Source organism: Thunnus albacares, chromosome 11 (assembly GCF_914725855.1).
Source record: "Thunnus albacares chromosome 11, fThuAlb1.1, whole genome shotgun sequence".
Lineage (NCBI taxonomy): Eukaryota > Metazoa > Chordata > Actinopteri > Scombriformes > Scombridae > Thunnus > Thunnus albacares.
The window spans coordinates 5,276,863-5,301,880 of record NC_058116.1 but is presented as its reverse complement, the minus strand read 5'-3'; the positions used below and the strand labels follow the sequence as shown (position 1 = coordinate 5,301,880).

The following is a 25,018-nucleotide window of genomic DNA, read 5'->3' as shown; positions in this document are numbered from 1 at the left end:
TTATCTTCTTGAGAAATGCTTTGTTTAGAACTGTTGTTTAACTAGTAAAATTGTCTTTGTAGGTAGAAAGGTTTTTGGCTAGACCAATCACGGACCAGCCCATAACCCCAAATGTCTGTCTGTCACTGACTGACTGATTGAGTGATTAAGTTACACCATTGGTCAGCTGGCCTGGTGTTGGAGTTTGGGGCGTTTACAGCGGACCCCCGAAATAAGTTGACAGGAGCACCAACCTCCAGATACAAAGAGACACAACGGATCCATTTTACCAGCCTGCACAGTGACTAACAGCTAATCAGCATGACTAGCATCATTAGCATAGCCTTGCCATGCTGTGTGTAGCCCATAGACGGTATAAAAATAATATGTAGCCGCGATGTTTCCAATTTAACAGCACTGTGTTGGACAGCTGACAGGTGTGTTTATGGTGTTTATGTGTTCTGAGAGACGTCACGGTGTGGACATAAAGTCACACAGCTGACGGACTGTTAGCCTAGCATGCTAATCATATGGATGAGACCATATGTTTACAGACATCCGCAGATAGAAACAGATGAAAGAGCAGGGGGAGTTAACAGATAATTAAAATTAAAATAAGTTCCCTTTCAAATCAAATATCCCAAGATATGAGAGAAAAGTATTATTCTTGCAACTGCATTTATACTTTTTTTTTTTTTTTTTTTTTTTTTTTTGACTCAAACGTAGCGTGATATGCTACTTCAGTACTCTTTACCAGGAAATATTACTGGGACCACTAAAGAAAATTGCTGATTAACATTTGATATCCAGGAATTCACATTATAGACACTACCAGTGATTATCCCTGTAATAAACTGGCCATGATTTAACACACTGACCGTACGCGGTCCAGCCATATACTAGGTTTTGACCTTGTCTTGATATGGTACAAATGCAACCATCAAACCTGCAAATCTCATCTCAAAATTACAAACTCGTGGGGGCACTGTTTGTCTGTCTGAGACATAATAATTTTTTTTTCTTCTTACAGAATGTGCTTCTGTTGTGCACTGTGACGTCTAATGATTCATGATGGTGTCTGTTTCTGATGAGGCAGACATTTCACGACACCACAAGTCAAGAGGATGAGTGAGAAGTGGTGAGGTTTCCCACACAGGAAGCTCCGAAATGAATTTCCGTTGGCCTCGAAACTCCTTCAGGGAAACAAAGCCCTTAAACTGAGCAGCGGGAGAGGAAAGACAACCTCTCCTCACTCCGACACAGCACTGCATGTGAATCCTCGCCCACTATCACCCATATGTTATTACATTTGTCACCACTGAGCTGATGTGATCATCTGCAGAGCTGTGACAGAGCAGGAACCTGCCAGCAACACGCAGCTCGCTACGAAAAACTGGACACCGCCATTTTGTCGTAGCACTGGAAACCTCTCTGTCATGGCGGTGTATCCATGCTGCTTTTCTAATCATCGTATCACCTGGCATCTCGGCGTCAATGGTAAGTTGAAGGAGAAATTGATTTGTAGCAGCTCCTCACGCCGTTTTCAACAGTATATCAGAGCACAGCAGTCAAATTCTCTGCTCTAAAATGGCTTGATCGTCACAACAGGAACCACTTTATAAAAACTTCAACTCTTTTCTCATTCAGATCAGGTGAAAGGAGACAGCAGATCCTCTCCCGTTTGTACCAATCTCCATCAACACATTAAATATACACAAATAGCTGAGACACTCCTGGATTTGCTATTAATTAAATCTGCCTTTATTTCCACAAATATCCACAAAACTATGAAATTAATTTGATGCTCTAAGTAGTTTTACACGTTTTGCAGAAAAGATACTAAAGGTACTTCCAGTTTCCATTATTCAGATTTTTATGATCTTAGAGAGTTATACTGCACACATGTAATTTATTTTTTAAGGGCCCTTCAGGATTCATTATGTAGAGACACTTAAGTGTGAACACTGTGTGTTCTCATAATTGACACACTATTATCTTGCAGTGCTGCTTGCAGACTCTTATTGTACAGTTTTGTCATTTTGTATTTTCTTTGCGCTCATTGCAGATTTCAACATAAGGGGCCAATCAAAGCTAGTAATGAAAGGCTAACCTAGTTTCCTTCTACTTAATATTGTCCCTTTCCCATGAAACTCCTTTCTAACTGTACGGTGCAAATAAGGGACTCACTTTAGCTTGCTGCCCACTTGCTGATCATACATAAGGACGGCAGTAAATCAAACAAATTGTGGTCTAACTTATTGCATTACAGTTAAATATTTCACCTATGAAACCCACATTACACATTTAGAGCAGCCAAGAACCAATAAGAGACTTACTTTAGCTCACCACCTCTGTTACTGACCGGATACGAGCAGGGCAGTAAATCAGACAGATTGTGGTCAGACTTAAATTTTAGCTCAATGCGGCTGCTGGAGTGTACTACAAATCAAATCCAATCATTAAGTGCCTTTAACGAAACTGTTTCATTACAAAATGCTTTACAGAGCCATGGAGGAAATGAATATTATATATTTAAACATGGGCAACAGTTCAAATCCCAGGCCTCTAATATCTCTCCATGCTAATCCACAAACCTAATAATATTCGGTCAGGGTGGAACATCTTCAAAAAGAACAGTGTGAGTGTGGGAGGGCAGTATGTGGCGGAGCAGACTGTCACGTATTGCAGAAAATCAATTCTGAAGTCTCATGGCTCTGTGAGTCATGAAATTCACCCAGTGCATGAAGAACCGTGTCAACTTTCCTTTCAAGCAAACGCATCAAAAACATTTCTATCCAAAAACTGCCTCACGGCTCCAAGAGTGCATCCATTTCTACCATGAAATAAGATGAAACTTAAATCACAAATGAAACTAATGAATCACAGCTTCAACATTTAAAACCAAAGTGTTTCAGCTGCAAAAGCTATCATCTTTGTTGCAGGATTGCATTCATTGCCAGCGATTTTAAAAAAAACACATTAAAGTCTGATTGATGTGTGGGCGCAGGGATTTTCCCATGATGTAGCTTATTGAATACTTTTGATGAGTTACAGCTCAATCAATTTATTAAGTGAAAAGTAATATAAGTAATGTGTAATTTATTATGTTTGTTCCCCCTGTCAGGGGAAGTATGAACATATTTTTCATTAATTATATGGGTCTTTTTATAGCACCATGCTTTAAATATGTATTGGTCTTTGCCTACAGACGCAAAAATGCCTTAACTAACACTAACCATTGCAATATGTAAAAACAGAGTCAGAGAAAGGGTTTTTCCTTACATGTCCCTGGTCGTCCAGCTCGTTGTTGGTGAGTTTTAACTTGTCGAAGCTGACCACCTGCCTCATCCAGGTGTCTCCTGAGGCCAGAGAGTCCGGGTGGATGTAGACCCGCGGTGGTACCGGGGAGTCGGCGTTTCCTGCCACCATCCACTTGGAGCTGTGGTACACATACCTGAAGGACAACACAGGGAAACTGCCTTCAGCACCAGCAGACACACACACAAAGTACAATTGTCGTTCTTTCCAGACACAGGAAATGGAGGTCAATATAAGCAGTTGATGTTACAAATCTTTTTTGACACTGTACATATTTGTATGATGATTCACATTCAAAGAAGTTCTGTCTGCTGTATTATGGAGGATAGATCCACCATAAATGAATGAAGGAGGACCCTCACATGACATGACATGAAATGTTGTGCTGTTTTTTGTGTGATGCATGAAATATCACTATTTCAGATCATTTGGAAATGTGGTAATTCACAAAACTTTAACACGTATTTTGGTGATGTTATTGGTCAGTTTTTGTTACTTGTGATCAGTTTAAATGATTTTTGTTAAGGCATGGGAAAAATCTTTCTCTGTAAAATGGTGGTCATTTTAATCTTTTTTTCTTATCTCATTAAAGAACCTGCCTGCTTGAGTACACACACAATATATTTGAGATGCAGAAAGTTCAGGCTCAACTATCCTTTGCATCCCAAAATATGTCAGTTTAGTTACTTCAAATGTTAATGCAAACCTGAAAAAATGAAAATGTAATTACTGTTTACAACATTCTCATTCACTTTTTCTGCATGCATCACTTGGACTTCTCATGCTTTCAAACACATTTGCCAATCATATTTTTGTTCCTCAGAAGGTTAGAGGAATCCCCAGCACTAATATTCTCTCATCACTTCACTGTTTTGAAAATTCATCTGAAGCGCTGAGGTTACTTCAGGGTTATTATAAAGCCTGTTTGGATTTCTAAAAGGCTGGAGCGCCTCTGCTTCTTTCACTTAGCTGGAAAACAAACTCCAAACACTTGGCCACGTTGCCACAACACCGGCTTTTAAAACTCATCTGTTGTTTCTTCATTGTGCTTGAAATTTCTAACAAGAGCGACATAAAATATTCCATATGCAGTCACACAGTCAAGCGGCATAGTTTCAATTAAGCTCAGCCACAATATTTGATGATGTGTTTGACTTTGGGTACAATGGGGTGTATCACCCATTAAACAGCAGGGAGGAGAGGGAGAGAGAGAGAAAGGGAGAGGGAGAGAGAGAAAACAAGAAAGAAAGAAAGACTGTTTTTTTTTTCTTTATTAAAACATGTCCACCAACCACTGGTCAAAATGATATATATATCACGCTGTTTCAAAAAAGAAAAGGAAAGTAAAGAACAGAGAGAGAAAGTGTATATAGAGAAAAAGAAGCATACGAGAGAAATGAATGAAGGTAGAGTGATAGAGGAAGAAGGAGAGGAAAGAGAGAAACACATAATGGGAAAGCGAGGTAGAGAATAAGTGGGGGGAGAGAGTCTAACAGCTGTTTGCCTTTAGTTCTGGCCCTGCACTCAGTTGAAAGTGTTTTATCTGAAGTGTCTCTGCCAAAGTCATCACTCACTCCTGAAACATGGACAAAACTCTCATTTGGTCCTTTTGTTATTGCCTCCAAGGGCTGCACCACCCCATCACATGCACATGCACACGCACACACACATACACACACACACGCCTATTTATAAGTACAAAACACAGCACAATTCAAATGCACAACAATACGTGCACACATTTAAAAAGCTTATTGTTGGAGTCTGTGTCCGACATCACTACTTTGTTCAGTCATTCACTACTTCCTATATAATAGACACTTAGTTTTTAGACTCTTATGAATCATTTTGTGTCATGACAGCAGGTGTAGTGTCACTCTACTAACTTTTTCATTTATAAAATCTGACACATTGCATTGTGGGGCTTGCAATGTGTGGCCCAGGTTGATCTCTTTATTCATATTTGTATGCTCTTTATGTACTTTGCTGCCATAAAAATGATAAACACATACCACCTGTGCAGAGAGTTGTTATAATCCCAATGGAAGTTGAATGTGAGGCCAGTTAACACCCACCTGATTTTTTTTTTTACTGGTTAGTGGTTTTCCAAACTATAGTTTGGAGATGGAGAATCTAAAAGAACCACCATCACACAGCCATCACTGAGATCCCGTTTTCACTCGACCTCCATGATTGAGCTAGATGAGGTTTCTGTGAGTTCTGTGACACAACTCAATCTCCCCTATTGGAAGTATGTTTTTAGTCAGTGATCTTAACTAAGCCTTCACTGGTGTGATGTTTCAGCACTTCCCACAAATCGGTCAGCTAAATGATGAGGAGATGTCTTCTTCCTTTTATTTTAAGTTGCGTTTATTTGTCTTTTCAGCCATGGAAGGTGCTCATGCTTTATTTCAAACAATGTGGAAATGAGAAACACACACTTAAGTTTAGTTTTAAGAGCCGGCCAGCTAATTCTTGTTACTATAGTGGTGTATCAGTCAAAACATGAACTGACATTTATTTATGTAAAAATGCCATTGCTTACTGTTAAATAGTGAAATATGGATGTAATGAACTACAGAAAGGGATCATTTTAACTACCTGTTTTGTGTTTTTACTATATGTCATACCAAGCACACACCTCCACACACAGCTCTGACATTTGACCTTAACACACACACACACACACACACACACAAAAGGGTGCCAGGCGTTTCTGTAATTTCCTGTTTGGAGTGCTGTTTAGGGTTACGCTCAGCGTAGCAGGGAAAGTGTTAAGGAACGAGGAAACTTTAGCCCCAAACAGAACTGGAAATCTGATTAGTCCCCCCGCTTTCATCTTCCATAAATCTGCCATCTGGCACCGGCACGATCAATAAAGACTGGACTTTATGTGACACTCTTACTGGACAGATGGGGGCGAAGGGAGGAGGAGTCTTTTCCCTTCTCAGCCAACACCAAACCATACAGCTGACAAAACCGAACTGCAATGCATACTCTAAAATTCTCTCTTTCCTCCTCTCTCACGCACACACACAAAATTATACCCACTGGGATAAACACACATGCATGTTAAGACATAAAACACACACACAGAAAGACATAAACCCAACAAAAAGCAAATACATGTGTGTGTGTGCGTTCCCAGCTCATCATGAATATATTCAAACACAGGCAGGCATGCACATAAACACACACACACACATTTACACACTTGCCAAACCCAGACTGTATATTGGGTTACTGTACTGACAGAGTAAATATTGCTATTGAATTATCATTCAGGGTTGACTTGCATGTGTGTTCTGAATTTGTAGGAGAAGACCAACAGTTCTGTTTGAGCATGTGTGTGTGTCCTTAAATTTCTATAGTTATGATGGCCAAATGTCCTCGCAAAGAGAGATAAATGATGACATTTTGCTAGTCCCTACTTCTACACAGGGAAGTTTCAGATAAGAATGAATGTTTAAAGGATAAAAATTGTTTGTTTTTTTTTAATTAGGGTTATCAAATTGGGTTTAGGGTTAATTGTGGTCCTAATGAGTAGAGTAAAAAACCTGACTGTTAATGGTTTCCAGTGTGTTTTATCACTTTAAAATTTGTTTTGATTTATGTATGAGTGTGAGTGATCTTCTATGTCTCTACTGAGAACCAAACATCCTCACAAAAACAAATAAATTATGACATTCATGTCATACATTATGGATGCTGTACAGATCAGCCCTTTGAGGCAAATTTGTGATTTATTAATTTAGGCTATATAAATAAAATGAAATCAAATTGACTTTACTTGACTTAACAGCTTTAGTTTAGACTTGTTTTAGGGAATAACTGCATTCAATGACTCCTCACAAGTACAATAACATACTTCAGATGCCTTCAAATGTACAATTTGTGTGTTTCTGATGCAGCACAAGTACCTAGGTGTGTGTGTATGTTTGTTTGTGTGTGTGTGTGTGTGTGTGTGTGTGTGTGTGTCCATGACAAATTTTTCAAAGTGACAATATTTTGCCAGTCCTCTCATCTACATGGTGCCAGTTTGAAATTAGATTAAGGTTAGATTTAGGATTAAGTATTAATCCAAATTCAGATAAATAGGATAGAAATAGGTTAAATTAGAAATCGGGTTTGAGGGGACGAATTATATTCAATTAATATCCTCACAAGTATATTAACCTAAATGCTTGTGTGTGTGTATTATTGTTTTAGAACCGGTCATACTTCTGAGTGAGTGAGTGTTTTCTATTTCTATACTTTTTTGTCTTTGTGAGGACCAAATGAAAATTAATTGTTCTACTCTTCAGCTCTACATGGAGCCAGTTTTAGATTATAACCTGGGTTTATTGTATTAAAGTTTATAGGATTATGTGTCAATACAGGTTAAGTTTGTGTAGGGGGAACAACGTGGGTTTGGGGTTAATGTCAGGTTAGAGTTACCTTCAGAATCGGGGTTGAGGTACGACTGTATTCAGTGACTGTTCTCACATGCGTAGAAACATAAATGTCTGCAGATACGTTACTGTGTATTTGATTCTTTTTGAATGTGTTTCTGATTGTATATGGGTACCTATATGAGTGTGTGTGTGCGTGTGTGTGTTAACACAGAATGCAACATGCTCTGACACAGTTGAAGGGACGAGGTATGTTTGAGGAGCCAGACAGACCCACGCTCAGCAGCTTGAGCTCAGCACAAACCAACCGACTGTCCACATAAAAGAGCTGTAATATATGGAGATTTAATGAGCGTGGTACCAATGAGACGTTCCTAAAGAGGGGCAGGGAGCCCAAGTAAAGTAAGTCGATTCCAATAAAGATCGAATTTCCAGACCCCAACCTCTCCACGACTCTCAGACACACCAGTGACAGCTCCCAGCTCAGTTTGCAAAGCCCTGTGGTAAATTCCCCAGCCAGGAAGAAAATCCTATTTAATTTTACAAGATCTTCTGGCCTCTAAAATCCTCCACGATGTCTTGGTTCGCTGGTGGGAGAGCGGAGAGAGGCGGCAGGGCAGAACGTCCGTCGCGCTTCGATGGAAAACTTTACATTAATAAACAACAATATGAAATGAAGAATGACGCTCGAATCAAATGTGTGCAGTGCACAGATCAAAGAGGTTACTTTGTTTTTATTCATCACTTTTTTATGCAGACTTGTAACCTGTTTAAATGAATCTGACATAACTAGACACAAGGGATATGAACCTCCCTCCAGTTCCGTTTGAGATGACATGGTTTTGTTTTGCATAGGGAGAGGGAACATATCAGCAGCACGCTCAGCCTTTAATCAAATATTCACCCTCGCATAGCAACGCTTGAAAACAAAACTAACTCCCTATAAACATGTTTTATGCCATTGAACTTTCTGCTTTAAAATATGCTCAGCAGCTGCCAAGAAAGCTATGTAGGCTGTTGATACACTTTATGCACTATTGAGAACACACAAACTGAACTTGTTTCACAGATGCGTTTAAGAACATGTCTCTTTATTTCTTCTCATAGTGAATTATTTTAATATTTTTTTTATTTATATCTGAGTATATGTTTTTTTCTAGGGATGGATGGATGTACTGGATCAGGTTCTGATGGGCTTTGTGGTTGGATTTAACTATTTATTTAATTTTCCAAATTTAAATAAACATTTTGTAAATGTATTATTCATTTAAAGATTCCATGTGCCACAGAGTTGAAATATCTTTAAGGTGCTGCTACAATTTTCTCACCATTAAAAGACAGTTTGGAAAAATGATTTACTTAAGTAACAATATCACAATGAGAAAAAAAAAAAACTACATTACAAGTAAAAACCTGAATTCAAATATACTTCAAGATGCTATAAATTATTTTTGGATCATATGAATTTCAGGTATTTTCACAAAATAATTGAAGTGAAAAGTAATTATTTTGTGTATTTCAATTCATTCATAATATAAAATATGGACTTATTTTACTACCGTGTTCGTCTACGTCAAGTATATAACTCTGATATGAATTTTGATTATAGGGTGACACTTTTGTTTGCATTTGGATTAAGTATGAGTATCTTCTTACATTTGGCCTTGATGGATAAGTCTAGAGATATTGAATTTTTCTACATTTTTCTATGCCATAGCGCCCCCATTGTTGTCCAAAAACCATTTAAAAACAATCAATAAGCCACAGCTTTCATTCATATGAACATGAGCACTGTACTTACTTACTTGTTACTTTGAATCAAACGCATCTACACTATCCTGCTGCCGTACTGCACCAAATCTGTATTATTCCCCAACAAAAAATAGTCCCAACAAAGGTACTATTTACTCCTGTTTGAGTAATGTTTGCTAAAAACTACAAACTACAGTGCCCAGCTGTTTTCAAAAATTATTGCACCTTTTCTAGAAATAGAAAGTATATATTTGTGAACTGTTTTCAAAGATTTTAAATGTTCAGTAGGAACCAGTTCTTTTGAGGCTGAGAGCCACAGACAGGCTGTGGATGTTGGAATGTATACAGACAAATACACTGTTGTTTTACGTCTTTTCATAGGATTTGTTGTCAATAACAAAATTATAGAATATTGACTACATCAGTTAATTTCCACCTGTGACTAAATGAGGTTCATCAGTTTGTCTAATTGTCTGATGATCGTCTAAATGCTGTTTTGGGGGCGATTTTGGCTGAAACACTAAAAAAGGTCACAGTAATTTTAACCCTCGACAGTCTACTGGCAGCCTTGATACAAAACAGCAACGTCATACTGCTCAAACTCTTATTCAGATGTACTGACAGCTCTAGGTTAATTTCCACATTATCAGTTCGTCACACCACAGCTTGTATGAAGTGTCAGCATCTATAAAACCATGCGCAGGTAAGCTTCACACATTTTTCTCTTCATCTTCATCTCACTTCCTTGTTTCTGTCATAATACCTGAAAAAGGATACTGAGACATAAAAGTAAAACCTGCAGCGTCTTTCACTCCAACAACAGGTATACCCAGCATCACAAATTTTCTTTCCATCTTTACCTCATTTTTCCCCATCATTAGACCTGAATGCTGAGAGTTATCCTATTTGCAGGCAGCCTCTGGCTCTGCAGCTCAGCTAGTGGGAAGATGAATACATTTCAATCTCCTCTCTCTGGCTCTGACTTCAGGGACTAGTACTGTGGGCCAGGATATCAGTCTTATTGCATATCCAGAGAGATCCGTCATATACAAGCCTTCCTCCAGCACATGCACACTTTAATCACTTTTGCTTCACTTCAATGATGTCAGTGATTTGAGTAACTACTTTTTTTTGTATTGTCAAGTAGAAGACAGGGACACCTCTCATTGCAGTTATGAGAAATTTGAAAAATGAAAAAGGCTGGAATATCCAGCCCAAATCCTGTTACGTACAACTCTAACATGAGAAATGACATCAAGATTAGAACAATCCAACTAGGTCCAAAGGTTTATGCTCGGTCTGACTTTTGAGAATCATCCAGGAAAATACAGTTTTGTGTCCAGCTAGCGGGGGTGCAGGAGTGCAGGCTTGCTCATGCATTTGCACATGCAGATATGACTGTGCGTGCGCATATTATATACAGCTGTGCATTTATTAACTCATGTATGAAGGCTGATCCTACTATTTACAGAGATGCTGTTTTGTGCTTATGTATATGCTTGATATTTTTCTATGCCTATGAAAAAATATCATTGCTCAGCTTTTCCTCTGCAATTTCATTTTCATGGTTGAAAAGCATCTGAAACAGACTTTAGACCATCATGGGGCATTAACCTCCCCACTGAAACCCAAAAGAATTAAATTATTTTGGTTTAACAGCAGCTGTGTGGAGAAACTTTGGGATACATTTCTGTATTTGGATGGAGAGTAAAATGACAAGGTACATAAATAAAATATGCAAAGATAATTAAATTGCGTATAGGTTTTACACTGTTTCTGTAACTGTGTTCAGAGAGGAACCTTTGTTCTGGGTGACACTGACTAGCTGATATGTCTGATATGTCTGCACAGGCATTCACTTGCATGAATGTGCGTGTGTCAGGATGGTTCCTATAGATCATAAATTCAGTTGCCAAAAACGACCTATAGTTACATTTGAGTGACGGATCCAGCAGCCTTAGTAATTATGACCCTGAGGAGTGTCGCAGTTCAGATGACGTCTATATAAGGTGACTTCCTTATTAGAAGGAGACGGCTTGTGTGGATGGCTACATAGTTATTTAGATGGCAGAAAGTGGACTCTGCTGCAGGAGACCGCTATTCACTTCCCGCTTCCAACCGCCAGTGTCATGTTTCCAACCACGAGTCGGGGCTTTTTTTTTTTTAAAACCGTAACGTGATGTTTACTGTTGCCATGACAATGAAGGTTGCCTAACTTTAAGGAAATAGTAATCATGTTTCGAGTGAACATTTTAACCCAAACCATGATCTTTCCCTAACCCTAATCAAGTGTTTTTTGTGCCTTAACCTAACCAGACTATAACCACAGTGTTGTCACATCATGAAACATCATTATTTTTTAATAGTGATTTGTTTTGGAAAGCAGCATATTAACGCTCCAATGAGTCGTTCTGTAGTGCAGGTACAAACAACCTATGTGGTCATTTAATTTGGAGGACTTGGTGGTATTTGTGTGTATCAAGAGGGTACCTGTATCTCTTGTTGTCCACAGGTACGATGTCCATGGCGATGTAATACTGCTGATGAGGGTCCAGGCCTGCTATCTTTACTCGCATGGCAGGAAACATCCTCCTGAAGTGGGAAAAGCAGCACATGCTGATTAAAAGTCCTGAAATCACATTTACAGTTTAAACAAAGACAAAGAGAACACACTGCTTTATATGAAAATCTGATTTCATGTCAGTTTTTCTGCAGATGGGATCAGAGAGAAGCCTGATGTAGATTATTATATATAAGCAGGTGTTTTTCCTTCTTGTCAGAAAAGATGTTTTGAGAAAAACTGACATAAAATTGCTGAGAAATACACTTGTAAAGAAAAAGAAAATTAAAAACAGCTCACAGAGGCAAAATAAATCAAATAAAATGTGAAGAATGATCACTTCAACTGAGTGACGTGACCTGATCTGAGAGGGAAAATCTAATAAAAATCTGATCTAACTAAATGAGGACTAACGGGACTGATAATGTTTGTAAGACTGAGAGAAGGTTGCATATAGGCCTGTTTATTTGAGATCACCTGATATTAAAAAGCACTTCATCCTAGAAAGAATTAATAAGAACGTGTAACAAGTTTAACAAATCGATAAAAACAGGAGCACGCTGAAGTGACAACATCCAAAAATGCAATTATACGCTGAACACTCTGAGAGCTTGTGATTTTCATGACGATGTAATATTGTTGTTTATTGTAAATGCTTGTGCAGTCCGGCACCGAGCACACATCATTTCACATTTGAGCATGTGAGCTACAGATAGACTGTTACATAACTTCTTCACAAAATACAACTACTGAACTAAACTTCACAGTAGCTGTGTCACGTTCACTGAATTCACGGGAGAAAAGTAATCGAAAATCAAACCAGCGAGAATCATTTTACAAAAATATGAAAGTAGTTTTTGAATTCACAGAGTTTTTTCTTTTCTCTCAGCATGAATCTCTTGATGATTTATTAGCATTTAATGGATGAAATGAGGAGAAATGACTGTTCTCCAGCCTGGTGTCTGCAATCATTTAAACTTCAACACTGTGATATTTGTGCAGTTGAGAGTAAACATCAGTCTGCAAGCAGACACATGTTTAGACTGATCACACTGTTCATTAAAGCTGTTCCTTGGAAATCCAAAAATATTCCTAAAAACAAACATCAAACATGTTACAATTAAATTATGTTTAAATTCAAATTTATTTTTTAAAGATCGCTACTTTTTTCAGGCTAGATTGAGAAAAACATCATAAATGTGATTAATAATGATTGGCCCCTCTAACAGAAGAATGAATTAAATCCATCCATCAGACCAGTTTGCAGCTTATAAAGTAAGCAGCAGATTTACCAAATTTGAATTAAGGGAAGCAGACTTGTTGGCCAGAGTTCTGTATTTCAAGGACACACAGTCTTCACATTTATTCAATAAAATCACATTTTGAAAACATCTTGAACACAATTATCCTGAATATGATCAGATTTCAGTCTTCACTCTGACTCGCCAAATTTAAAAAAATAATGTCACTCACTGTTTTTGTAAAGTGAAAAATCTCTCCTGTCTCTACTTGACTATTTTCTTCTTCTTGCATATTTCTACTATTTTAGTGTAAAATGAAAATATTTTGTTCAATACTGTCATACCAGTCTGACCTCTGACCTTTGCACCTCTTTCTTATTGTTTCCTGTAATATTACCAATCCCGGAATATTATTCCTCTGCTGTACTTGAGTCTTTTTTAGGATAACACTTTATAATCTAAGTCAAATTGGGGATGTAATTTATATGCAAGTAAATGTATTTCTGTGTTATAAAATATTTTAGCATCCAGTTCCTTCCACTTTGTAACTGCAGTCTAAATCTTAAGGCTTACTGATGCAACAATCACGAAAATTACAATTTATAAAACGGGTAAAAATGCACGTATATTAAATAACTGTCTGTGTACGGAGGGGAGAGATTTTAACTTAATTCCTCATTTTGCACTTCAAACGCTGCATTTTTCCCTTTTCATTTAAAGGTCGTAAATCCGGGCCTGACTAATGAGAAAAGAGGGCTGTTTTCTTGCTTCCCTTCTCTTCTGGATTTATGGGCTTATTATGAGCAGGCCGTGAAATACACACGGCGACGGTCGTGTGCGCCTTCACTCTGCCTCAGCGCAAACTGATTGTTGCTCTATTTATGAGCTGAGTACCAGTTTAGACCCAATTCATGAAAACAGGCTCGCTGTAGTCTGTAACGAGGAGAGGAGGACGACGTTAGAGTTGATTTCAGTCTCAGAACAGAGAGGAGGAGCTGAAACAGCTTTGGTCTCATTGAAGTCAAGCAGCCAAAAATAAAAACTCTGATCTCAAATATTTAGCCTGTAAACAGAATAAAACAGTTGCTTTCATAAACTGGAGTGAAATAAATAAATCTACAATAGCTATTTTATATATTACAAAAAAATATGAAAAACACAGAAATAATTCTGTGATTTTTTTAAAAAAATTCTTATTTGGTCTCAGATACGACTGATAGACGCGTTTAGTCCTCTAAGGTCATTTTCCGCCCTTATAAATAAATCCTCCAATAATAAGACTGACCTGTTCTTACTCTTGAATTCATGTAACCTTTATATATTTTCAGCCATTACGCAAGAAAAATATTTTACATATACTGCATATTATTCGCCATTTAACAATGCAGAAGTGGATCATTTTAAAGGTATAATTACTCCATATTTGTTCAACCACAAAAATCTATTTGCTCAAATCCTTAAAGTGGATTATAGCGTTTATTTTAAATTAAAAGATAACAACGAAATAGATGATTCGGGTGTCCACACAACGCAACAAAGTCTTGGATAAGTTACAACTCTGCACCAGACCAACGAAAAATTTAAAATAAATATTTTTTCGTACAGACATTTTCGCAGGAAATTATCTCACCTCACTGACGGAGTTTCAGCCTGATTGAAGAACAAACAGCTTTAAATACTCAACACTATCATAAAGATCTTGTTAAAGTCAGACATAATGTAGTGAAGGTGAAGCAATAATAAACCCAGTTATCAGTCATGCCGACTGATCTGAACAGATGGGGAAATGTAGGTGGAAATGTGCGTCGCCCCGGGCGCGGGGAGCAGAGCAGAGAGCAGGGACATGTTCTCCCTGAGGATTCCTATAGGTCAACTTCTGCTCTTGCTCTGGGTTTGGACTGTTGGCCCGAGAGAGCGAGGAAACCCGGAACATGTTATATAGAAATTAATTAGAACCAGGCCCGCTTTTTCTCCGACATCAGGAATAACCTGCCGCGTTATGAAGGCCTGAACGCAGCAGAGCGGCCTGCACGTGCAACACATTAACACCCTCCAAACAGAGCTCAGAGGTGTGTGTGTGTGTGTGTGTGTGCGCGCGCGCGTGTGTGCGTGTATGTGTGTGTTTTCTTATAGAGTCTGCGGATTTCAGGCCTGCACATTTGATAAACCTCTGTGTTTGCGTGTGTGTCGACCTCAGAATGAGTTGTAATAATCTGACCTCATAAGAAATAATTCCCTCTCCAAAAGATGACTCATAATAGAATTGAATAGAAACTCACTCGGCCAAATAATTGAGGGATAACTTTTATGTGAGTAAAAATTCGCAAATGGTCTTTTACGCGCTTTTTGGCCACAATCCGCCTGCGCCATGGATCTGCCGCGGAGCTGCGCATAAACTCCCTAAGTGTGTGTGTGTTTGTGTGTGTGTGTGTGTGTGTGTGTGTGTGTGTGTGTGTGTGTGTGTGTGTGTGTGTGTGTGGCCTACCTTCCAGCCTTGGTGATGATCATTTCAGTGCCGATGTCATGGAAGCGCTTCCACAGGTCTGCGCACTGCAGCTCCACCTGGATCTCCTCCATGGAAGCCGGGGGCGACGGGTCGCAGGGGCCGGGGGCAAGGTCGGCAGGTGAGCCGAAGGAGCACGACGTCCTCTCGGCCAGACCCTCTCCGTCTGAGCCGGGACTCGCCTCCGAGTCTGAGGGAGAAATGAATGAGATGAATGAGAAAGCAGCTCTGAAACAGTTGAATTAATACGATTTAGGCTTTACGCAGGAAACTTGGCACGCTGAGAAAGTACAGCGGCTCACTGCTGAATCCAAATCACCTGCCGTCTGCAGCTTGGAGAGAAGCGGCCGAGTTTGGCTCGCTGGCTCAACTCGTCATGGAGTTCTGGGTTGATGTCAAAAGCAGAATAAATGCTGCGCAAAGCCTTTGAAATGCGATGTGGAAAATATTCAATCTCAAATTGGGCCACACAATGAAGAATTCCGATGGGAAGCGTTCGGCAAATGAAGTTTTCCCCCCAGTGCTCCTTCTGGAACAAGTTTTACAGACTGACCATTAAAAGTCATCAACACGGTCACAATGTTAAAGCGGATAAAAACGTTCCCTCCATGCTGACAAAGATCCAGACCTACAGGAGAGCTTTCCATCGGTCTCAGCCTCCTCGACACAGATGACCTCAGTCTCCTTTACATTCGTCACACTCACTTTATTTTAAATCAAAATCCTCAACTGTCCCGGTCACGGCGGGGTGGACAAAATAACAAGAACACCTAGACGATCATAGGCCATCCAAGAAGCTTGCACGACCTTTGCGACAGCTGCACTTTTGCTGCATCAAAATTCATCATAAGGTATTCATTTTATTTTGTCCACTACTTACATTTTCACTGTTATCTTTACTGTATTATTTAATCTCAAATCTCCCCTAAACAGAATTAGTTATTTAAAGTGAAACAGGAAATTATAAATTATACCAGACTCTAAATCCAATGTGGATTTTACATCAAAAATCCACTTCACTTAAAGAGTAATGCAGAATTTCCCAACGATGAATTATTATGCCTGACAACAACTTTTAAATGTTACCTAAAGCCTATGTGTGTGCTGTTATTTGAAAGTAAAATGAAAATCTTTTGGGGTTAAATATCAAAATGCATCATCTTTTTTTGCAGCCGGGATGTCAAATCTTTAACGCACAACACCTCAGAGCTGCACTTTACCCAGATAAAATCCTCATAAGATCAACACATGCTAGCTCTTATTTCACTTTTCTCAGAAATAGTTTACAGCTGAATATCCTACACCCCCTCCAACACTACCATCACCATCCAAAAAAAAAAAAAAAAAAAAAAAGAATCTAATAATGTATTATTTATTGAGGCCCGACACGAGGAGGTTGACTTGGCAGACTAAGGGCACACAAATATGGTTATGCAAATGCAGAGCTGCTGAGAGACTGGACAGCGTCCCAGGCGAAACCACCGCAGCGCAAGCCGAGCCAACCCCGCTGGAAACAAGAGCACTGAGAGGAGGGATGGAGATAGGAAGAGCAGAGGGAGGAGGGGAGGAGGGGAGGAGTGGAGGTGGGGTGGTGGGGGGTTGGGGGGTGGGGGTGTAATGAGACAGAGAGAGACTTTCCATCATCTTCTTGGGAGATCCTTTCAGTGTCACTGCAGCCAGTGAAGACTGTCGCGCATTACTCTCCACTTCTTTCCCTTCAACTGCTCACACACATGCAGATATACTCTCAGCCAGTCAATCACTCTTTATAAACACACTTGTGACTCATACTGTTAGAATTAAAGGGATAGTTCAAATTCCAGCAAAAATAATAAAAAAAAAAGCAACTACTAGTCCTCTCTGTTGTAAAGCTTCTTCAGATGGGACCAGTGAGATTAGATCATACAAACTGAAGGTATTTAATTTGAGTAATTAGCAGAGGGAGATTTTGCTAATACACTGATATACATATTGATTAAAGAGTGTTGGACTAATACTACTGCAACCTGAGGTTACTGGTCTTTTCTGGTCATTTGTTTCAATGTTGCCAATTTTTACAGAACATTTGATATTTCCATGAATTGTTATAATTATGTTGCTGCTCTAGTGTCTGCTGCACTGACACGGCAACAAGGATCCAATTATTTCAGCTTAGAGCTGCTTTGCACAAACTCCCAACAAAGTTTTGCTAAAATTTTGTCACCATCAGGTTTTAATCAAATATCAGTTGTGTCATCGGTGTCATCCATCTTTATTATGATGGATGCTCCTTCCTGATCAAATCACAAAAAAAAAGTTTTGATATTCAGTGGCATTTCATTTTTATAATTTGATGTTCCCCAATGTTTCATTTTGGATTTATTGTCAATTTAAATACTTAAAGCACCTCCTCTATTACCTCTAAATAAGGTGATAAGTCTAAAAGATTGTCAGTCTAGTTTACAAAATAAAAAAGTAAACTTTCAGTCATAAAAACTGAGAGTTCCTTGAATATTTGCAACAAACACAGGCTGAAAAGCCACATTCAGCGCCCCCATATCTGCTATAAGCATCTCAGACTGGATGTTAGTGTGTGAAACGGAGGCATCTAGAGGAAAGAGACGCATTCCAGAGAGCGAGGCGGCCCGATCAAATCAGATAATTTGGCAGGAGCTCCTCCGAGATGCGGGGGAGAAAAACGTTGGCCAAGCAGGAGTCTGTTGACTCCGCCCGGCCGCCCTGTCATCAGGCTCAAGGACCTGTCCTCCTCCACTCACCAACACTCACACACACACACACACACACACACACACCATTCCAACCCAAAAGCTGGATTTATGCAGACAAACACACCACCTAGTAGCAGCTATATGCATGTGTTTGTTTATATGTTCATGTGGAATCAAACATCAGGCCTAAAGCCAGTTCATTTCCAAAGTTCAAACACTGAGAATATAATCATCAAAAAATAGCCAAACTGGAAATACAGGACAATAGTTTTGGTCCAGTATGACACAGAATCAACTTTATATAAAACTTTAATTTCAGTTTCTAAGTTAAAGCTTCAGCTGAGGTTTTTTTGTAAGCAGAATGAATAAAAAGTGACATTTACTGATGAACAAAAATTTGTCCACTCAGCAGAACGTTGCTCTGACATCTGCTGTGGTTAGCTTCACACACACATACACACACACACACTCGGGCCCTGTATCTTGCGGTTAAAGGCTTCCAATCAGCTCATGCCAGGCCTCATTAAAGTGAGGCTGACATCCATTGCAGGCCACTAATTGGTCTGAATTCAACCAAGTCCGTGCTGTACATCACAACCGATGTCCTCTGTGTCACAGTACACATCCAGTCACACACACTAGCTAACAGACAGCTGGAGAAGGGCCGAGATTTACTGAAAAATGGGTGTAATGCACATATACATGTACATTAAGCAAAAACAGAAGGCTTTTAATTAGGAAGTAGGTAGAAATGTTTATTGCTGGCACGCATTTGTGAATTAGATTAGTATTTTATGAAGTTGTAACTATTTTGAATTGGGGAGCAATTATACATTTTACACTTATAGGTTAATAGTTGTCTATGTGTACCTTATATGCCTCTACTGAGTAGACGGTTTTGATGATGTAGCAGAGTTTTTAAACTAGTAGCAGGCAGACATTTGTGCTATCTATTATTAAGTCTGACATGCAGTCATGACCGTTTTTATTTTGGTAGCAGGCAGAAATTCCACATCTGTTTCAGAATATTAAATTTCTTTTGAGATGCCTTTTAATAAAGCGAAATGAGGTCTTAAACGTGCCGGTGGCTTTCCAAACAAGCTGTACGGCTAAATATTGTTCACTTGATTTTTACTTCCAGTTAAGATACCAAATATGTCAGGCTAAAATTGTATTTTATACAAATTTACCAAATATAATTTGGGGAAGTGTGTATAAAATGATGCTCACATCATAAATGATGCAGTGATGCACCAATAAAAAAAGTTTTAATATTTGAGTCAGCATCATATACATTCAATGGAGAGCAGAAACAGAGCGTACAGTATATGAGATACTGTTATATGCTGTTGAAACAGTAATTTATTTTTAACTTTAAGGGTAAAATTAAGAGTTAATAGATTAATTAATTAGAGGTTCAAGTTATAGTTTTAATTGACTGCTGCTAAGAAGTTTTAGCTTTTGTAGTGAAATGTTTCTCCATGCATCTAATTAGGGGAGTTGATGTATTTAATGAAGTTGCAACACCTTTTCTGAAGGGGACAGTAGCAACCTGCCAACCATGAAATCAGGGAGTAACCCAATCCACTCAGTGAACGCACCTGTTCCCTCTGCACTGATGGAGACTCAGGCACGAAGGAAGAAGTAAAAGCTTCAGTCCCGCTCATATAAGCATCTCTTTTACCAGCCTGCATGCTCAAAATGGACCGAATAACGAGTCTTTACAGAAGTGAAAGAATCAGCTTTTAATTGAATTTAAACTGATATTATGCAGTAATCTTAACAGATTTTAATTAGCACCTGCCTGGTGAAACATCAGGTGTTTGTAGTGAATTAGTTCTGTGCGTAATCTGTGCGTAAAAGCGAAAAATGTCACCTTGTAAATGTGTCAGGTCTTTGATCGGTGGCATTAAATATAGAGTTATATTGAATGTAGTTTAACTTATTAATTTTTGTCTTTAAGGATAACTATTATGGAAATGTGGTTGTAGTAGTTTTGTGAAGTCTAACAAAACTATTACATTTTCTGTGCTTACTGAACTGTTCAGCTCTTACAGGCAGACCATTAAATGCGAACTCAGTTCAGAGCCTGTGCATGTCTCAGTCCTGCCCTTGTCTTTAAGGCTAATAAACGTGTTATACGACCAGCCGGCTTCCAACCTAGCCTGGAGTTGAGTAAAAATAAAATCACTCTGTTAAGGATTCCTCTAAACCACACAATCTGACCACAGAGACTCGCTGTTCTCGGTCACCGCCGCCCGACGCGCCAAAGCGGAGGCTTTAGGACCCGAGCAGGACCCGCTGAACCTGCCAAGAACCCGACTGCTAATGAGTGGAACCGGGGGTGGGGGGTTTGGGAGGGGGGGAGCGAGGAGCCGGGAACTGGGTTATTAATTCAGCCAAGAACTCTGAAACTACACAGGACGAATCCTGGGAGAAGATGAATAGAATGACTTTTCTGCCCCACACAACCAAAAAAGAATATAAAATGACTGAGGGGTTGTTTAATGATGTCTAAGCTTTAATTATTGTTAATTATTCTGACCTTTTAAAGCACGCACAAACAAGCTGTTTGCCATTGGCAACATTGTAATCAAGGTTTGGTTTCATCTCCCCCATTTAACTCCAACAGAGACAGTTCTGCACTTTAATACCAACAATAACAATCTTCCCATGGGACTCCCTGCTACAAAATCCCCCTCCTCACACACTTCGCCTAATGATTTATCCTTCTTTTTTTCATTATTTACAGTTTGACTCTTAAATCAGTTACAGGACTTTTCAGACCGGAGTGGAGCCGTGCGTAAAGACGCTGCGCCCCGGAGGTCAGATTGTAGCAGGCAGCGGGATTTAGCGCCGGCCTGAGACTGCAGCACACAGACACAGGGAGGATTCATCTCTGCCTGTTTCTACATTTCTACAAATATTTGGTGACCTATGATGTACAAGATAATATGATTAGGATATTTCAAGACAAATATATTTAATAAATAAGAACTGATCTCATTTGGATACATGATCCCTACAGTGATGATTCAAGTTTCTTTAAATCAAAAATGTAGAGCACCGAACTCAGATCGTCCTCGAACATTGTTTGGACTGAATTATATTGAATTCTAAAAACAGAATAATGTCCAAAATGCTCTAAACGGTGTGTCAAGCAGGACGTGCAGCTGTGTATCTGTCAGTTTAAGAAGAAGCCAAAGTGTCTGAGCTCAAAGCGAAGAAGCATCGAGGTTAAAAGTCACGTCAGGTCTGATGTTACTTCTCAGCGGCGCAGCAGGTTTATATGTGAATCTCAGTATGAGTCCAAAGAATATCTCAATATCATCTCCAAACACTCAAATCCAAGTAGTTTATGATGAAAGAGCCAAGCTTGAATATTGGATTACACCTGTAGTTGATTAATTTCACAAATGTCAGTAATACTGAACCCTACATGCTAAAATTTTTTATTACGTTCATGGTGGTGCAAATAAGCCGTGAATTCTAAAATTGCCACAAAATATAAATGAAATGCTCACATAAAAAATGCAGTTTTGCCCGAAAATTGCCGGTTTTCATATGTGCATGTTTGTTATAGTCTAAATGAATTTTAAAACTGCTTAAACAACATGGCACCACTTATCTTGTTTTTCACGATGGGTCATTTCTTCCACATCAACCCAGTAAACAAAAACCCTTAAATTCCTCGTTTTTTTCCTGCTAAATTATTTCACTTAATTTAACTTTATGTGATTTCTTGTATGTCTTTTTTTTTACACACTGTGTATTTAAAGAAGGTATTACTGTGTCTAAACTAAACATATTTTACGCAGAGGCCTTGTTTGGCACATCGTTGATTTACTGGAGTACAGTTTTACTTTGTCTCATATCTTTCAAACTCTGAATATATATTCCTCATGAATAAAGACTTGAATTTTACCTAGAAGTTCTTAGAGCGCGTTCATACCTTGAAAATATTGGAGATTCTGTGGAGCAAGACGGACGCTTCTACTCCGCACGCATCTACTTCCGAGGCCGCGTGAGGCCTGGAGTTTATTATTTAGCAGTGAGAGGATATCTTTCTAAATATTATCTAAGGTTTACTCCTCTTTGAAGATGAACGAATCAGATTAGATCATTTATTTGACTCTGTGCCTCCGTACAACAAGACGAGGCCTGTCTGCAGGCCTGCAGCCAAACTCATGCTGAAAGTGAGCAGCAACACAACTTGACCCCTTGACTCGTTAAAGTGTTTTCATCATGTCGTTTATATCATATTTCTTTATCTTATTATAATCCACCAGTCCTGAGTCAAAACTTGGAGAAGCCAACCCACCATGACAAAAAAGACACGTTTACGTCATCTGGTCTAATGTGGAGCCTCAAATTATTTTTGAAAGCTGTTTTGATGGTTGGATTTGGCTCAGAAGCAAATTATCTCCTTTTAATTTTCTTGATTCATATTCAGTATCATATTCCTACAGCAGAGCAGCACGACTGACTTTCCCTACAGGCCTGCATGCATCAGGTTTATATGCTACATCTACAACAGTAAAACTTTTTTCTTCTTAACAGCGCTGCAGCTGAGCTGAATCACTGAACAGAATCTCTCACTTGGTTTAAAGAAGAAAGACTCCACATACACATGGAGCCTACATGAACCGTCGTGGGTTGGGTCATTGAACGTGGAGCCATGTTTTGACTCAGGACTCGTGGGTTTGCTTTGCGCTGCAGTGATATAACGGAGATCCGGACATTTGAGCGATGTGGTGCATGTCTGCGCACTGACCCGGGTCCATATCCAGACAGTGCGCCGGGTCCTCTCCGTCCGTGGCGAGGCTCTCCATGGACAACTCCAGCTCCTTCTCCTCCCAGCCCCGGAGCTTCCTCTTCTTGTTGGAGCCGATCAGGGCTTCCACGGAAAAAGCGTGGGCTCTAGAGCTCAGAGCTGCGGCAGATCGCCTCCTCTCACTCATTTCTCTCAAATCCACCCGAAGGGGGGGACGCGGCGAAAAACCCGCTCCGTCCGTCCAAAGCAGCGAAGCAAAACAATAAATAAGGCACACGTCAGTGTTTACAGCGGGGCACAAACTCACCGAGTGTCCAAAGTAATCCCAACTGTGACTAGAAACGCCGCGTCAAACTTTTGAAGGCAGACTGTGCCATCCTGGCTGCGCATGAGATCAACAGTTTTGATGCGGTCTGCCGCTTTGCGCGTCTCTCCGTCCTTCCACTCCGCGTCTTTCTTTTTCTCTTTCTGTCCCTCCAACTTCTCTCTGATTGATACTCACTTCTGGAGGAGTATTTTTCCAGGCGCAGAGGGCGGCCCTCCTGCTCCCCGTCAAACCTGCGCGTCCAATGAGAAGTTAGGAAAGACAGCGAGACAAAGTCTTTGGACCAATGGCAGCTGAGGGAGACGCGCGTCCTGGAAGAGGAACCGTCACCCAGATTGCAGACTAAAAGAAGTATCTCTATGATATAGGCTAGCATATAGAAAAATACATTAGCTTATTATCTTATTCTCATTATACATCTGCTACAAATGCAGAATGTGTCTGCAAACAGCATCATAAAATAATAAAATAGTGTCCGTTTGAGTTGAATTATGAAATAAATGCATAATTCACGACCTCACCAGCCTTGTTGTATCTCCTCTGTGACACTCTGATCCTGAAGCTTCGCTTCACTTCTTCACTGAAGGTGGATCATTAAGGTCTTGGACTGTCAGCCATGGCCGGTGCATGCGAGGCCTGCACCTCATGGCGAACACCCCAAAGTCATTTTAATGTGTCTTTTCACAAAGTATGCCTGAGCCGCTGATTCCATCATTACCAGGGATTGGAGGAAAAGTCACATTACAGCTTCATTGTGTCACCCGACAGCTGAGGAGCCACAGCAGAGCTGCAGCAGGACAGGTGGGCTGATCTGAGAGCTGCACGGTGGGACGCAAAAATGAACGAGAAGATTAGCAAGTGAAATGGTTTGGCTTTGCTCGGCTTGTTGAGCACTTATTTCGGCAGATCTGCAGGTCGGTAACAGAAAACATTAAAATGGTGCGTTTAGAGCGTTTATATGGATATTATCAAATTAGCTTCAAGTATAGAAACGCTCGGTGTATAATTCTATAATTTTTAATTCTACTACGGTTCTGTCAGCTGTCTACTCATTAATTGCATAGGTTATTATTTATTAGTCGTGCATTTTACTCGATCATTGTACATCGACGAAACTACTAACGGAGAAAAAATGACCTTGAAATAACATATAGAGCCAGAGTGCAGTTATTCGATTAATTAATAATCAATGACACTATGAAAAAATCTAAATACATTTTTGTGCTTGATGTTATTTTGGCTGAGTAAGAACGAAATATTTGGATTTTGATCAAAGGCAAAGATGATTTTTGATATTTTAATAGCATTGTCAGCTCTGATGTAACATAATTCTACTAATAATAACACTACTACTAATACTCTCAGTAATAATAATAATGTCAGGTGTTATTGTTGCAACAGGTTTTGATCAAACTCTTAAACATTATCGCTTTTCAAATATCGCTTTTCACAAAAATCGGAGGCGCT

General features: G+C 39.4%; 1 protein-coding gene across 3 annotated transcripts in view; it reads right to left on the bottom strand.

Moving 5' to 3' along the window:
• tbx15 (T-box transcription factor 15) overlaps positions 1 to 23,725 on the bottom strand; it is a 38,831-nt gene extending 15,106 nt beyond the window's left edge. Inside the window, exons 1-4 of one of the 3 annotated variants that reach the window (XM_044366713.1) lie at positions 23,227 to 23,725; positions 15,727 to 15,934; positions 11,931 to 12,032; positions 3,262 to 3,433 (exon numbers count right to left, since the gene is read on the bottom strand). In XM_044366713.1, the coding sequence (XP_044222648.1) occupies positions 3,262 to 3,433; positions 11,931 to 12,032; positions 15,727 to 15,934; positions 23,227 to 23,413 (669 nt within the window). In that variant the 5' untranslated portion in view covers positions 23,414 to 23,725. Of the gene's footprint in view, positions 1 to 3,261; positions 3,434 to 11,930; positions 12,033 to 15,726; positions 15,935 to 22,404; positions 22,459 to 23,226 lie in introns of those variants that run through there. The other 2 variants (XM_044366714.1, XM_044366715.1) reach the window with 2 other exon arrangements.
• Positions 23,726 to 25,018: the final 1,293 nt, after the last annotated feature.